The 18,023-nt window shown below is 36.6% G+C and overlaps 1 protein-coding gene across 50 annotated transcripts in view; it reads right to left on the bottom strand.

Annotated features, from left to right (window-relative positions):
- Positions 1–18,023, bottom strand: part of SYNJ1 (synaptojanin 1) — a 91,645-nt gene that overhangs the window by 52,990 nt on the left and 20,632 nt on the right. For all 50 annotated transcript variants that reach the window (XM_072740830.1, XM_072740812.1, XM_072740826.1 and 47 more), the window contains exons 3-8: positions 14,964–15,050; positions 13,196–13,463; positions 9,987–10,212; positions 8,771–8,854; positions 3,230–3,291; positions 663–759 (exon numbers count right to left, since the gene is read on the bottom strand). In XM_072740830.1, coding sequence (XP_072596931.1) covers positions 663–759; positions 3,230–3,291; positions 8,771–8,854; positions 9,987–10,212; positions 13,196–13,463; positions 14,964–15,050 — 824 coding nt within the window. The remainder of the gene's footprint in view (positions 1–662; positions 760–3,229; positions 3,292–8,770; positions 8,855–9,986; positions 10,213–13,195; positions 13,464–14,963; positions 15,051–18,023) is intronic.

Genomic DNA, 18,023 nt, shown 5'->3' with positions numbered 1-18,023 from the left:
AACAGTCACATAATTAAGTTACTTCCAGACTTCATTAGATTGAACTTCAGAAAATACTCTCAAACCATTTTTAAGCTTACAATCTTATTACACCATTATTTACATTAATTCATTATTGATTCAATAAGTATTTATGAAGAATACTTTGGTTTTAGAAGTTGGACATATCAAAAAAAAGAAGTTGGACATATCTTTGGATTCTTTTTTACTCAAAATTCTCAGGTTTTCTCTCATCAATACAAGAAGGCATAGCCTTGCAGTTATACAAATGCATTATTCACCATTTCATTTCAGGTTTAAAACAATGACAGTGGTTTCTAGGAAATAGGCAAGGCAATGAACAGATGAAGGAGGAAACTGCCTGGTATCTTTTTATCAGAGACAGATGAATATTTTTCAGAGGGGAGGATATTCTTCTGCTTCTCCACAGCATAAATAAGCATATTTCAGAAAACAGCTTCAATTACTTTGAAAGCTTTCCATATCCCAATTTCAGCAACATTATACAACACTGTTTCTTAGTAGCCCAAAGAGTTAATGGTTCCAACAAGTAAGTACCCAGTCTTTTTCTAGAAAGTAATTTCATTATTGTATTATATTATTTTTAAATATTGTTCTATATGTCTGTGGGCCAGAAAAGAAGAAAAAATGATCATGCCTACCTGGAAAGCCTTACTTAGCATATGTTCACCTTCCTTAGATCCAAGCAAATTTACTATTATTTGTTTACCATATAAATTCTTAAGTGTTCTAAAATGCCTATTAAAGAAAAAAAGAAATAAGCATTTATCAAGTGATAAGCTTAATTTTTAAAAAAGATTTTATTTATTTGACAGAGAGAAGAGAGAGAGAATGAGTACACAAACAGGAGGAGCACCAGACAGAGAGAGGGGGAGAAGGAGACTCCCCACTGAGCATTGAGCCAGAGGTGGAGCTCAATCCCAGGACACTAGGATCATGAAAGAGTCAAAAGCAGATATTTAACCTACTGAGCACAGGAGCCTGTAAGCTAATTTTTTTTTTTTTTTTTGGACAATCAGAAATCCATTAAATAGAAACTTCAAGGCAGTTTTCTAAACTCCTAGAATTGGCAAAACTGGATACAAATTCATTGCACCAAATCATTCTTCTCAAAACTCTGAATTTATGAAAATTCAGTTAATGCCCATTTCCTCTCTGATTCATCAATGCTGAGACTTCCACCTGTGCTAGAGGTGCTGGACCCACCTTCTTCAATATGTGAGGCTGGTGCCAGACAAGCACAGAGAATACAAGCCATCCAACTTGGGGGTGGCAGCCACTTAGGAGGGTTGCACCTCATATGTGAGGACATCACATACCCCATGATCTCCTTAACAGTTCTAGTCTTAAGAAAAATAGGCCCCAAATATGAGGGGTTTTTTCTCTCTAGCTTCTAACCATTCCAGGTGCTATAGAGCAATGCCATCCTAAGGAAATATAACAGGAACAGACATAATTACAAACATAATTTTAAATTTTCTAGAAGGTACATTAAGAAAAGCAAAAATGAACAATGAAATAATTTATATTTTTTTAACCCAATATAGCTAAAATATCATTTCAATATGTAATATATTAATAAGATATTTTACATTTTGCATTTTAAAAATATTTTTAAAATTTAAATTTAATTTAGTTAACATATAGTGTAAGTATTACTTTCAGGGGTAGAATTTAGTGACTCATCAGTTACATATAACACCCAGTGCTTATTACCATCAAATGCCCTCCTTAATGCCCATCACCCAGTTACCCCATCTCCCTACTCACCCCCCTCCAGCAAACCTCAGTTTGTTTCCTAGAGTTAAGAGTCTCTTATAGTTTGCCTCCTTCTCTGTTTTCATCTTATTTTTCCTTCTCTCCATGTTAATCAGTTTTGTTTCTTAAATTCCACCAGTGAAATCATTTGGTATTTTTCTCTGACTGACTTATTTCACTTAGCATAATACCCTCTAGTTTCATACACATCACTGCAAATGGTAAGATTTCATTTTTTTGATGACTAATATATATATATATATATGTTACCAAGTATATATACATATAATATATATTTATATTATATATATATATATAATATATATAAATATAATCATCACAAAAAAATATAATCATCACACCTTTTTTATCCATTCATCTGTTGATGGGCATCTGGGCTCTTTCCATAGTTCGGCTATTGTTGACATTGCTGCTATAAACACTGGGATGCATGTGCTCCTTTGAATCACTATGTTTGTATCCTTCGGATAAATACCTAGTAGTGCAATTGCTGGGTTGTAGGGAAGTTCCATTTTTAACTTTTTGAGGAACCTCCACACTGTCTTCCAGAGTGGCTGTACCAGTTTGCATTCCTACCAACTATGTAAGAGGGTTCCCCCTTCTCTGCATCCTCACCAACATCTGTTGTTTTCTGAGTTAATTTTAGCCATTCTGACTGGTGTGAGATGGTATCTCATTGTGGTTTTGATTTGTATTTCCCTGATGATGAGTGATTTTGAGCATTTTTTCATGTGTCTATTAGCCATTCGTATGTCTTCTTTGGAGAAATGTCTGTTCATGTATTCTGCTCATTTCTTTTCTTTTTTTTTTTTTTTTATTCTGCTCATTTCTTGACTGGATTTTTTGTTTTGGAGATGTTGAGGTTGATAAGTTCTTTACATATTTTGGATACTAGCCCTTTAACTGAGAAGTCATTTACAAATATTTTCTCCCATCCTGTAGGTTGCCTTTTAGTTTTGATGACTATTTTCCTTGCTGTGCAAAAGCTATTTGGATGAAGTCCCAATAGTTCATTTTTGCTTTTGTTTCTCTTGCTTTGGAGACATGTCTAGCAAGAAGCTGCCGTGGCTGAGGTCAAAGAAGTTGCTGTGCTCTAAGTCTCTGAACCCTAGTTTGTATTTTATACTTACAGTACATCTCAAATTGAATTTCACGTGCTCAATTGGTATATGTGGCTAGTGGCTACCCTATCAGCACATCCAAAGATGTGGCTTTAAGGCCAGGAGATCAAGACCACAACCTAGTGCTACCAACCCCAGAAGTCTAAAACTGGGTATCACTTTCTTCTGATTAAATTAGTAGTCAGAAAAAATTCTACTTACAGCCAAAGCAAGCTGAAATGAAGCAGTAAAATATAATAACTAGATTCGCTGTTTAACAACACTTTTAATCAAAACTTATAGCATTATGTAAAAATAATCAGTTTTACCTATCAAAAGCAGGTGCATTGGCTTCAAATCCCCTTGACATACGAACACGATGAGATCCCACCTACACAAGAGAAATACATTTAATTATACTAGAAGCCAACACGCAGACAAAGGAAAACTGTTCACAATATGTAGTAATTCATTTGCTGAACATACAACAGTAAATTGAATAATTGATTTTCATTCATATTATTGTTTAAAAAAATTCAAAGGGTTTCCTTTTCCTTTATTTTTAAAAACATGACTTCTCGGGCACCTGAGTGGTTCAGTTGGTTAAGCATCTGCCTTTGGCTTAGGTCATGATCCTAGAATTCTGGGACCAAGCTATATCGGGCTCACTGCTCAGTGGGGAGTCTCTTTCTCCCTCTTCTCTCTCTCAAATAAATAAATCTTAAAAAAACCAAACATGATGTTGTAAAAAAAAAAAGTTATAAAACACAAAAAAACAAGAATTTTTACTTATGAAAGATATTTTTAAGAGGTCTTTCATATACATTATCTTGTTTAAAACTCAAACTATATGCCCTGTGTAATTTAACACTGCCCATTTGGGCAATAAAAAAACTGAAATTCAGACAAATGAAATAACTTGTCCTCTTAGGTCAACAGAATTCCAAAAAACAATTCACATGGGAATTTAGGTCTCCTGAACTAAATTCCTACTCTTCCAAGCTGACTACAAGTACAAGGTCTACAAATTTCTTTGTTACACTAAATGCTTTATTCACTTCACCTACATCAAGTCAACAAGTTAAAAACAATACTGTACCTGGAAAAACAGGCTTTCCAAGGCAGTCTCACAGTCACACACACACACAGAATCAGAAAATATGGGTTAAGAGAATTAAACAAAATGGAAAATATCTGCCTTTCTGTTTTGTTACAGTTTTTCTGTTCTCACAAAGAAGAGTAGCAGAAAGATGAGACAAAATTAAGAAAGATACAAGAGATGCCAAGACGAAATATAAAAGTAACACCAGATTATTTCCCTGAGCTTCACTTTTAAACATCTCCCTCTGAAGCTCTGAGATCAAAGTTCCCCAGAATTCATTCTCCCTAATCTGGACAAAGTGACTTTAAAGGGGCATGGGAACATTAGAAACAACAAATACCCAGCATTTGCTTCAAGTGGATGGAACTGGAGGGTATTATGCTGAATGAAGTAAGTCGATCGGAGAAGGACAAACATTGTTTCGTCTCATTCATTTGGGGAATATAAAAAATAGTGAAAGGGAATAAAGGGGAAAGGAGAGAAAATGAGTGGGAAATATCAGTGAGGGTGACGGAACATGAGAGACTCCTAACTCTGGGAAATGAACAAGGGGTAGTGGAAGGGGAGGTGGGCGGTGGGTTGGGGTAACTGGGTGATGGGCACTGAGGGGGGCACTGGACAGGATGAGCACTGGGTGTTATGCTATATGTTGGCAAATCGAACTCCAATAAAAAATCAATCAATCAATAATAAAGGGGCATGGGAAGAAGGATACCAAATCAGTCATGCAGTTCAATGGATAAAATCAGAAAATAAATTCTAACACGCTCATCCAATTTGAAAATTAAATTAACAGTATTATTCATTCATCATTCTTCTCTCCTGATAAGCAAGACAATCTACTAACTCTCCTGATAATCAGTATCCTCTCTTTAATGTTTTTTCTTTTTTTAAAGATTTTTTAAATTTACTCATGAGAGGCACAGAGAGAGAGGCAGACACATAGGCAGAGGGAGAAGCAGGCTCCCTGTGGGGAGGCCGATGTGGGACTGAACCCCAGGACCGGGGGATGCCAGGACCAAGGGATCACGACCTGAGCCAAAGGCAGACGCTCAACCACTGAGCCATCCACGTGCCCCTTGTTTTTTCTTTTCAATAAGAAATAGATTAGCCTAATGTTATGCCTATATTCAATTTTACTTTATAGTGCTTAGTAGTCTTCATGAAAATTTTAAAATTTGAAAGATGTGTACCCCAGGACATTAAGCATTTTAGACTGAAGAAAATTCAGCAGAAGTCGATACCTCTTCATTGGAGTACTCTCAGGAAATTGCCTATAACTCTGTAAAAATCCAAGACTTAGCATTTTGTCTACTGATTAATATTTATCTTGAACAGTACTGCCAACTGTCAGGAAGGTAAAACAAAATACAAGTTCTGTTTTTCAAGCAATGGCTGGGGCTGTTCCCCATCATCCTGCTACAACACATAACTAGCCACACATCATACTCTTATAGTAATATATTGGTTAAACTAGATTGATTTTATTACTAAAGTTTTAGGACAATTGCCTAAAAAAATTCTATAATAAAAGAGCTCTTATACTAATTATGATAAAAGTAATACTCCAGAAAATTTTAAGGCTTAAAATAAGCACAAATTTATCCAATTTTTTTAAAAAGTTGTATCAAAGATATTTTTTTAAAAAACATTTAATTGGATGGTATGGGACATCATTTTCCATCAATATTATTGCTTCATGTTCATGTATTTCTAAAACTTCAATTCGACCAAAAATTGAGTGTGCAACACTATACTAGACATAGATCTGATGATGTTTACCATCTTTTAAGGCTAATTTAAGTTAGAACATACTGTCAGAGTAACAGTTTAAATTGTAAATGTTAAATGATTTCAAAGAAACAAAGTCATAAGTAAAATGAATGAGTTGCTACCACTTAAAATATCATTCTTACTTGTGTAGCACCTTATGACAACTCCTATAATTCGTCTAATTCATACTGACATTTGCTTTTTCTATAAAAGGCCTGCCTCTCCAAACAGATGGTAAGCTGTCTCTGAAGCATCAGTACAGTCTTTGAATCTCTCATAGCATACAACACTATACACCCAGTATAGAATAATATACATCGGGGAAGTATTAAGTATTTAATGAAGAGATCAGTGTGGAGGGGGGACTGACTCCATTCAAGGAGATCTGAATGGCCTATATTGAAGGATGACAACTTTAATTTGGGGAGCAGAGGACACCTGTTAGAAGTCAGGAAGGCATGAGGTTAGACAGGTAGAGGAAAGCAGAGGAAGACAGATTGTGAAGAAAAGGGCACCTTGTAGATCTGATGAACATAATATATCAAAAGCCGGGAAACGTGCCAGAGAGCTGGGAAGAGACCAGTTAGAAAACTGTGAGAGTCTTCTGGGCAAGAAGAAATGAGAAGACCCTAACTGGGATGATAGGAGTGGGAACTGAAAGAAAGGGAGAGTCCCAGTGCCTAGGAGAACGCTGGGCTAAGTGTCACAGGGCAGGCTACCTTTGCTGGTTCAGGACTGGCTGTTGGAACAAACAGGCTTGGAGCTGCTTGAAGGTCAACAGACCTTAGAGATGCTTAAAGAATAGCAGAAGAGCATCATGTACACAGAAGTTCTCAAATGTGAATGGTAGGGAACCTGGTTAAAAATACATATTGCTGGCCCCATTCCAAGAGGCTCTATTTCAGCTGATGTGAAGTTGAGGCCATGAATTTGTATTTAATCATTTCAGGTGATTCCTTCAAAATCTTACAATTAAAAAACCTCTGAGGAATTAACTGTGGAGGATAAAAGGCAAGTCAAGGAACAACTCCTAAGGATTCTCTGCCCGTGCCTTCTGAAGTGGGACATCTCACTAGGTAACACTAACTTCAAGGAACCCCAAAATTAATTCCAGTCTTGAGAATACACAAGATACCTAACAATCATTTTCAACCAGTCTCTGTCAAAAGCCGTTCTTTGTCTTCTAAGGGAAAATAAATTTGGGGACTTGGCATTTTTTAATTTTTAAAAATGAATGTCTATTCTTCAGTTTTTAAAAATTGATAAAATATTTTCATCCCTCTATTACCAATTCTTAGAATGATGGGGAGAATGTTTTTCTGTAAAAGATACTTATAAAAATAATCCATTCCTGCTCCAAAAAAGGCTGACTTTAAAAACTACTAAGCTAAAATAACTGAGAATCACTTAGTCCTCAACTCAAGACAACAATAGGCCAGCTCCATGACAATTTAGTAGAACTGCTGGACTGTTTCAACGTCTTAAAAATTACTATCTCTATCAAGAAATGCATGATTTAAAAATCCATAGTTCTCTGCCCATAAACAAGATGACATTGGCCAGACAGAAACTGTGTGGGCCAGCCACAGAACACAGCAGGAGGGAGGAGGGTAGCCTCATCCATCAATGTGACTACTCAACATCCGACCGTCTTGAATGGTCAAACACTGTAATTCTGAGCTTCTAATAAAATATCACAGAGAGTGGCAAATAGCCCATAAATAGATCACTACCATTTTTTATACTCCTCTGTCTCTAAAGCAAAAGCATTCACCTTGCATCAAAACAAGGCTTTAGGAATGTTCTTGAATATTCTAAACACCCATCGCTGATCACAAAGGTTTAGAGGAAGCAGAATAGGGTTGGGATTCTTTCCCAAAAGAGACTTGGCGAGAGATATATCTACTTAAGTTATCCCTACATGCCAAAGATAAAACCTGCATAAGTTAAAATTCTTGACAAGAACTCAGGAATTGTAACTGCTTTTAATCCTTGTTAATTCTTGGCCTGTCTTATATAAATTGCAGTATTGCAAAGGTTCAATTGGCCTGCAATCATTCTCCATAACAGCCATCCTAAAATGTAAGAGATCCAGCTGTGAGCTAAAAGGAAGCAGGATTTTTTTCTGTCCATTTTCTTAGTACTATAGGCTAAGGCATAAAACTTACTAGACAATATACACTAGAAGCCTAAAATGAAAATAATGTATACTTTAGGAACTAAATATTTTGTAATAAAAATAAAATGCAAAATCACGCTATTATGGGCAATCTAATGTTATGAACTTACATGAAAAAAATCTTTTATTTTAAAGATTACATATTTATATCAACAAAATTAAAAAGAAACCATCAGGAAGCAAACCAAAGAACATATTAAAGATGATTGGTCCCTACAAATCATAAAGTAAAATTTCAGTATCAGATATATTACTGATAACAACAATAGCTAACCCTTACAACAGTGTTGCCTGTGGGTACCAAGCATTGGTTTTAATATTTTTCATTTTATCTTTACAACTCTATGAAGAGGAACTACTAATATTATCATTCCCATTTTACAGATAAGCAAATTGAGACACAGAGGGGTTAAACCACTTGCCCATGAACACACAGCTAGTAGTGGCAGAGTAAGGATCCAAACTGAGAAGTCTGGTTTCAGATGCCTTTTTAACTACTACATTCTCCTACCTAAAGGGGCAAAATTGTTATATAAAGATATGGAGATAGTAAATATGAAACACTAAATATCAATGTGCTATGGAAACATTAATATTTTAATATTAAAAACAGCAGTTGAATTTCTATGGACATCTGAAAGAATATTAAACAAAAATATCTAAGACAATTCCAAGAATGCTTGTATTTAGACCCTCATTTGTGCATCTAGCTAATATTACTAAACTGAATAACTAACTAATGAAGTAATGAACTACCCTGAGAGGTTAGAAAACATTCAAGAGAAAACGCAAGACAAAACAATGTTGTACAGATACCTGCAACCCTGGTTGCTCCCAGAACAATGGAACGGATCCCCGGATTTGTATGAAAGAAGAAACAGAGTCATCTAAGTATACAACCTACAGAGAAAAATAACATATGAAATATTTCCACAAACTTACTACCTCTACATTACAAAGACAAATATACTAACATCTCTTGCATGCTAGTTTTATCTCATAACCAACTCACATCTAATTGTCCTAACAAAATACCCAGAAGAGGCCACCAAATAAGTGTGATTTTCTCTTAACTAGTGATAGTTTTTCCATAAATTAACCAAAAAATAGTAAAAATATAAGCATAAAAACCACAACTTTTAGTTTGCCTTCTGAATCTCAATATTTTACACACATACTTTTATATTTATTTTTTTTCTTTAGCTTTTTCTATTTTCTAAAACTAATCTGAAGTACTGAGTTGGGCTGGGGGGAGGCCTGAATGTACAATAATATAGTTTCAGAGCCAAAAAAATGTTTTTAATTCAAATATAATGAACATACAGTGTTATATTAGTCTCAGACATATGATATAATGATTGAACAATTCTATACATTTCTTAGTGCTCATCAAGATAAGTGTACTCTTAATCTCCTTCATTTATTTCATCCAGCTGCACTCCCCCACCTCCCCTCTGGCAACCACCAATTTGTTCTCTGTATTTAAGAGTACTTTTGTTTGTTTGTTTCTTTTTTCGTTTTGTTTCTTAAATCCCACATATGAGTGAAATCATATGGTATCTTTCTCTGACTGCAAATGTCATAACTTACTTTTAGTTGGTATATATATCTATCTTTAAGAGCTGGGTTTGATTTAATTTATTTATTTTTTTATTTTTATTTATTTATTTTTTTTAATTTTTTTATTTTTTATTTATTTATTTTTTATTTAATTTCAGACAAGAAAACATTTTATTAAATTATCTAGCTCTCTAATTGAGGATTTTTAAATTCAATACCAAAACGTACAGCACTGACATCATGCTAATTAGTAAAAATCTTGTTCCTCATTTGAAGAGTCATACCGAAGTTTGTTTATAAATAAGTTTGTCTTAGGGAAGTCTTTCTTAAGGCTAGTAAGCAGCCAAGAACAACCACAAAAGGACATTACAGATGTGAAAAGGAGTTTTGAATCCAGTAGAAATCTATGGATCTATTATTTTCTGAGCCTCTCTTCTAATACATGAATCAAGCAATATAAAACACTATGTACCTGTTCTGTTTCTACAAAATTAGCAACGTGACCATCATCATTTGTTCCCCGGACATTAAACCTGGTCCCAGCTCGTTCACAGCTGAGTCTGGAAATGAGGCAAGCCTTTGCCTGCTTATGAGCAGCATAAATTGTTCTGATTTCTACTCCCCCACACATGAGGCGTAATAACCAGTCATCACAATTCACACCATAGTGCTTGAGATGCAAATGCAAAGACTGATTCCTAGCAGAAAAAAAAATAACTCATTAGCTTACTGAGTACCAGATAACACAGCATAAGTTTTAAAACAGTGCTCCTGAAACATTAATGTCATTCAATTAAAAGGCCCTACAAATAAGTCAATTCATTTACATTTACCATGCTAGGAATCAGAAGATGAGGCTATAAAATGTGATCCTCCGGCATATGATCTATGGTTCAAAGAAAAGAAACATCTTTTATGTTTTTAGTATCTGTGCTCCATTCTGTTGTCTTTTCATATAATGTATATATAACCTAACTTTCCCCCAAAAAAGGATTTCATACAAATATTCCCACCCCACTTTATAAAGTTCTACTCTTAACGTTCGACTTTAATAAGGCTCTAAATAGCCAACTGACCTAGTAGCTACCATATTAATACATGTCTAGATTTTTCCATTACTCTGAATGGTTTAGTGGGGGCCTCGTTTTCAAATTTTTTCAGGGCAAAAAGTTTTATTAAAATAAACATACAGAAGCCCAATGAGTAGGAAACTCACCAGAGCTGAGTCACAATGGCTAAAGCAGGGATAGGGGCTGGAATCCTGCCAGGTTGGCTACCTTCTGATCCTGCTGACTGCCTCTTCTGGGCTCTATACTGGAACTCTAGCCCTCCAAAGAATGCATATGGAATATCCTGACCAATTTATCACCAAGAGAAATATATTGTTGTGCAGAAAAACATACTGGTTGGCTTTTCAGATAACCAGGAGTCTCATAAAAGTGAATTTTCTATAATACTGAAGCTTGGTTCTCAAGTCTTAAAACTCTCCTGTTTTAGGTAGAAATTTTTCTTAAGTACTCTGCACTATCTCACTGTCTTAGTCTCATTAATACACAGCACTACTGCTAGACCAGCAGCTGCCCAGCCCTCCTCCTCAGGGTATAGGCGATGGTAGAGATAAGACAGCTGGTGGGCACGTTCAATTCTGATAAACCATCTACGTAAGTGAATGGTGAGATTACTATTAGACTAACACTCAATCCAATGGCCATTAAGTATTTTCAAAATATGACATAAGCCTCCATACTCTCCTATTGCCTATACTGATCTGAGGTGAAGTTCAAATGACTGTGATCCAGTATGTCCAGATACCATAGAGAGTCCCATGTCATGGCAGAAGTATAAGCAACATACCTGTCTCCATTTAAATACAACTGGGATCCTATGTATTTGTTCAGGTAGTTTCTCCCTCTACCATCAGTTTTCATTTTTCTTTGCTGTCAATGAATTGCTGTCTTAATTCTATTTAAATTCATAAACAACTCTCAACTGGCTGCAGCTTCAAATCTCCAAAGGAATAAATGAGTGGGGTTTTTGTGATAGGTGTTTGTGACTCTGGAAACAAAACTTACTTGGCTGTATCCTGGAAAATATTTCTACTAAGCTACAAGAGTATGCATAATAAATTCATAAAGCTTTCATTTTTCTATGCAAGGTGAAGCTCAAGAATGCCAATCCTCGGAAAAATTGTAGAAAGTGTAAAATTACCAAAACTCATTCTTGGTGTTTTAGTCTCCCTTTTGTTCAACCTGTCTCCTATTCAACAAACCCCCTCAGTCTGTTAGGTAAACTGTTGCCACCTCCACCCTTAAGTAAATGAAATAAATAAATAAATTACTCCTACTGGTTAAACTTAGCAAATGTGCTTAACTGCTGATCATTGGAGCCAATGCATCCACACCCGCTTAAACTTCTAATTATTGGCAAGAAAATTTTTATCTCTTAATCTAAGATATTTGGGGTTAGAATGACCAGAGTGGGGAGAAAAAAGTCAGGGCAACTGCCCTGCCCATCTGCACCACCTTAACTTTTCAGGGATTTCAATGTCTCTTCCATCAGAAAAAGTGTGGGGCTGACCTCTAGGCTCACTTAATTGCCCCATTAACCCTTCCTTCCCAGCCCTTCATTGTCTCCTCCTTTGTGAGGTTCCAAGTCTCTAGGATGCTGGAGTCTTTTTTTCATTCTGCCTCGTTTCTCCTCTGTATTACTATGCTGGGCCAAAAAACTTACACATTAGCTAAAAAGCTTCCTCTAAAGTTTGTTTTTATCCTAAGGTTTTGTTGACTTTGAGCCCTCTGACACCCAAGACAGATAGGTCAGACTAAATGAGCCACTCAAGGACCATACATAGATGGTGCAAGTGGGAGGAAAAGAAAATATCCAGGAGGAACACCTTGAATCTGACCTACTGAGGGAGACCCAAGGGCAGAGAGTCCTGGACTGCGGTCTTAGGACGTGCAAACATAATGAAATATAATTACTACATGATGTTAGGGGAAAATGTCTACAGCAATGCTGACTGTGGACAAGAGAAACAGTATCCTAGAAAACTGGTCAGCTCCAATAAAGCAGCACTAATTATAGTTACATGTGCTTACCTTTTGTGCATACTATAGTACAGTTTATGCATAATCATGAAATATCCATTACCTACTTAAGTCTTACTTTATTATAGTACTAAACTTTATCCTAGCATATCACTTCTTCACAGTCCATTGCTCTTAAATCAAGATTATGCACCTATTACCTTTAAATTAAAAATAATGAGGCAATGCGGTCTTAGAAAAACAGTACTAAAAAAAAAAGGAAAAACAGTACTGCCAGAAACAAGATCTCAAACTATGAACAGTAAATATGAGTATCACAACTTGATTACAACTAATTCATTCTTAATTTTAAAATAAATATCTTAAATAATATATTTCAGAAATGAAAGGTCAGTTTAAATTGGGCAAATGGGTTGCATGTCACATGTCACACGGGAACTTCAATAAGCTGACACTGGCTGCCTGCTATGCTCTGCTGAGGATTCTGGAGCAGGAGACAGTGGGGTGCTCAATCAGCAATGTCCATCCTTGCTATCTCTGGAAATAACTGATGAACACACTATGCACCAAATCACCAAACTATTGCACAGCAAGCACATGATTACCAAGGGAAAAAACGTTAACACAAACTCACCAGAAAAATCTATTATCAGTTGTGTGTTCTTGCATGCTACGATGTGCATTAAGACTTAGATCTAAACTGATTCCAGATGCAGACCATGCAAAATAAAAGTTTCCTGAATTCAAAACTTTTCGCACTTCTGAAATGCGATCCTCATCTGAAGAATCAATTCGTAGTGATATGAATTCAGTAGAAGTAACTCGGAAAACTTCAGATTCTTGAATTTTTCCAACAGACATACATCCAGTGACTAAAACCAGATAATGTAACATGGTATCACCTGCAAAAACCAAAGAATTCATCAGATGAAAAGTCCCAATATTTTTCAAGTTATTCAAAATTTCCTCCAACTTTCTTGTCATGTTTCCAACTTTTAAAATCTGACAGCAGGCTTATTTTAAACTGACATGGACATGTTTACATTTACAACTGGATTTTTGCAAAAGTTGAAAAAAATCCTTGATTAAACACATTTAGATCCATGAACCATTTAAACATTAACAGAATAATCTCACATTGATGAAATTATTCCTTTGATTAATCTGATATAAAAAAATTTATCAAGTAAAAATATAATCTATATGTTATCTTCCCCATCTTTCCTTTAGATTGTCAGGAAATCCACGTAAGACAATAAATGTGGGAGCTCTTTGTAAATAGCACAGTTGAAAGAAATGGAAAAAATGTAAATGTGAGCTGCTGGAGTTGACATATGAACAGAAAGCCCCTGATAACAATTTATAAAGCAATTTGGTTTACAAAAACTTTCATAGATATTTTCACTAATTTTGGCAAAAATCCCATGAAATTAGCATGAAGGCAAAATTCAGCGGGGGTGTACTTTGATGGGCAGAAGTGGCCCTGAATCTTGGCTCTGCCACTTAGTATCTAGACCAACTTTAGTGTGCTAACAGAACCAACCTGAGATACACTCCCTCACAAACCAGGATTAAAATAAACCTCACTGGACTGTGAGGGTTACCTGAGGCAATATTAGCTAAGCACCTAGGCATAGTGCTTTACATGTGATAGATTCATAACAAATGACAAATCTCCACTTTACACCAGTCCTCCTCAAGTTTGGCCCATGGACTGTCACAGTGAGAAAGGTGCATGTTCCAGAATGGAAATCAATTACCTCACTAAATTCACTGTTCAGCTTAGCTGACTTTTTTTTTGCATAGTAAGACTCTATCAACCAAGGGAGCCATGTGTGGATTTGCATGATGGTGCAAGCTCCTTATCTCATCACATACCAATAACAAAATGGTTCACAGACTGGTACCAGGCCTTGGGCCACACTTCCAGCTACGCAGTTACAGTCAAACCAGTAATCAGTAATCACAAGGGTTACTCTACAGCCTGCGGTGACATTAAGTGGCAGGGATAGACTCAAGCTGAGACCTTTTAAATACAAAGCAGATGTCCTTTCTACTATAAACCAGAGCAATCAGTGTGACGTCTAAGACGTCTTTTCTTAAAGCACTGGAACAAACAAAAAAGACAATGCCCTGATTTTCTCTTTTAACAACTGATACCAATCTTCAAGTGTTCATATAGGATAATTTCTCTGAAACTTAAAATCACAACAGCTTGAGTATGTCACATGCCTTTTCAACCAACAAACATTTTCCCAAGATTAGCATAATTAGGGTTTAAAAGATGTTACCATGCTTTTAGCTCAAATATGGAATATGAAATGATATACAAGCAATCTCTCAAATCCTTAGAATTAACAGAGATAAAAAAGATGATTAATTATACTGAATAATAAACTTACCAAGATTTAATCGTAAAACACCTAAAAGTCCATATGCATCCAGTACTTTGGAGTATGTACCCTTGATTGCCTCTTTTTCTGCAGATGCTACAAAAAAAGTTCCAGGGTTATTTAGTTATAAAGCCAGAGTTTCAAACAAAAATCTAAATACAACATACATACATATACATACATATATGTGTGTGTGTGTGTGTGTGTGTGTGTATATATATATATATATATATATATATTTTTTTTTTTTTTTTTTTTTTTTTTAAGTAGGCTCCATGCTTAGTGTGGAGCCCAATGCAGGGCTTGAATTCATGACTTGGAGATCTAGACCTGAACTGGGATCAGGAGTCAGATGCTTAACCTACTGAGCCACCCAGGCATCCCTAAACCTGATATTCTTAATATAAATACATCAAATAAAATATTTTCTCAGCTAGTAACTTAATTGTCCTTCTCAAAGAGTCAACAAATTTTTCCAGCACCACTGATGAATAAATCCAGCCTCTCCCAATGATCTGAAGTACTGCCCTAAATAATACTCATGTTTTGGAGACTTTTTTGTTTTTAAAGATTTTATTTATTTATTCATGAGAGACACAGAGAGATAGGCAGAGAGAGAGAAGCAGGCTCCACGCAGGGCACCGGACCTCTGGGATCACGCCCTGAGGCGAAGGCACATGCTCAACCACTGACTAAGCCACCCAGGCATCCTTTTTTTTTTTTTTTTTAAGATTTTATTTATTTGGAGATTGTTTTTGAATCTTCTCTGTCCCACTCACCTGTTCGCCCATGTCTACTACCAGCACTGCCCTGTGTTATCACACCCCTAGTAGACAACATCCAACTCCTTCACCAGTAATCTTTCAGAATGTGGCCTCAACCTCCTCTTTCTGCTTCATTTTTCAATTACTTTCCCCCTCCTTCCACCCCCCCTTCTATGCTCTCATCACATTAAACTGTCCCTAATTGCCCCAAAGCACTCTTTTACACTCCTGCACCTTTGCACAGCAATCTAGCTTTCTGCCTACAAGGCTCCACCTGACCACCTTATGTAAACATCACACAAAGTTACTTTCTGGAAACCTTTCTCTAACCTCTACAGGTACACTTCTTTCACAGAGCTCCCTCTTCATGTTGTCAAAACATTTTAAATAGACCCATCACTTCTCTTTCCCATTAACCAGCCCAATCCTTGAAGGCAAGAATGTTGTCCTATGCATCCTTTTATCCCTGACATTTAGAATAGTGCTTGAAACATAGAAGATGACAAATGTTTAAATGATAAAAGCTAACAGCAATGCTTGACTACAGAGTTTAGCAGAGGAACGATATCTTCAGTTGCACCTTTGTCTTGATTCATTTCTTCTGCTATCAAGTTAATGTTATCTTGCTGATGAATACAATCCACAGAATAATATCCCTAGGTCAGGTGTTATGGTTGCTCTGTTGAAAAACAAAAACAAATCCTGAAACTTTAAAGGAAAACTCTTCCCAGTTCTTAGCAAATATTAAAAAACTTTACCAAAAAACCCCGAAGAAATTTAAGCCATAACTTGTAACTCAATGGACAATTCCAAATAATTCTAAAGTCTACAAATCCAGAAAGGTGTGATCCTCTTTCTCATTCTGTCCTTTCTTTTCTATTTCTTTACTTCTTTACTGTTCTCCCTTTCCACTCTCTATTCCACACTCCCCAACTCACCTCCTGACTGACTGGTTCATTCCTTATTTACCCTAATCTCTTGTGCCTGTCCCCTTTCTCCTTTCCTCATTCATCTATAATACAGAATTATAATACATTTTGGCAACAGTATGTGTTCCACATTAGAAAAGTATGTTATGGAGCCCCTGGACGGCTCAGTAGGTTAAGCGTCTGCCTTTGCCTAGGTCAGGATCTCAGGATCCTGGGATCAAGCCCAGAGTAGAGCTCCACTCTTCTCCCTGCTCAGTGGGGAGCCGGCTTCTCCATCTCCCTCTGCCCCTATCCCTGGTTTGTGCTCTTTCTCTCCCTCTAATAAACACATAAAATCTTAAAGAAAAGGAAAGCATATTATCAGATCCTTAATGCCTTCCAACTTGTCAATCTTTACAGCCAACAAATGGGCTATCTTCTCAGCCTACTACTTTGCCTAATATTCCTTAATACTTTGTATTAGAGAACTTTTCCTTTGCCCCAAGCTCTTCTCCAGGGTTCTAATTGTTCGGGGGGGGGGGGGGGGGGCGGGAATGATGAGGGAACAGAGGACTATCTGAGGACAAAGCACAAGCCCAGGGCAGCACACTGACAAGTCTCGAAGCAGGCAGAGGGACATTCCTCTACTGACTCAACTGCCTCAATCCATGTCAATACTTTGCTAAGGGCAGAAGGCAATCTTAGCCCGACCCCCAGGATCCTGTAAGTCTACTTTAACATATAAAAATTCCTTTAGAAACCTCCTTTATCTCTAAACCCCCCCAAGATACATGTTGGCAATCATCCCCCAAGCACACGGCACACGGATATACCTCCGAAGGGTCTCATGACTAAGGTTTTATTAGATGGTAATAAAAGACCTTTTCCCAACAATAGCTAGGCCCTTCAAGATCCTGGAAACCTTGCTTCCAGAATTCCTTAGACAGTATGCTATCCTCAAACCCCTCCCAACTCTCAGGTATCTGATCAGTCACTCCTCACAGGCCCGGGGCAGCAGCTCTTCCTGCCCACAGGTCCTGTCCCCGTGCTTTAATAAAACCACCATTTGGAACGCCTGTCTCTACCTCTCTCTCTCTCTCTCTCTCTCTCTCTCTGTCTCTCATGAATGAATAAATAAAATCTTAAAACAAACAAACAAAAAACCCCACCATTTTGCACCAAAGACGTCTCAAGAATTCTTTCCTGATCGTTGGCTCCGGACCTCACCCCACCAAACCTCACCTATATTCCAAAACTTCATCAATCTCATCTTCCTTGCCTGATTCACCTCTTTTTGGACTATCTACTCATAAGCCTTCTTCCTAGTTAACCCACTTCTGCCTTGGAATGAGTTGTGCTCTGCTAGCTGGCAGCACAGGCAAAAACTAAATTACTCA

This window comes from Vulpes vulpes, chromosome 15, assembly GCF_048418805.1.
Source record: "Vulpes vulpes isolate BD-2025 chromosome 15, VulVul3, whole genome shotgun sequence".
NCBI lineage: Eukaryota > Metazoa > Chordata > Mammalia > Carnivora > Canidae > Vulpes > Vulpes vulpes.
Note: the sequence above shows the minus strand (reverse complement) of the source record. Positions and strands in the feature narration are given on the sequence as shown.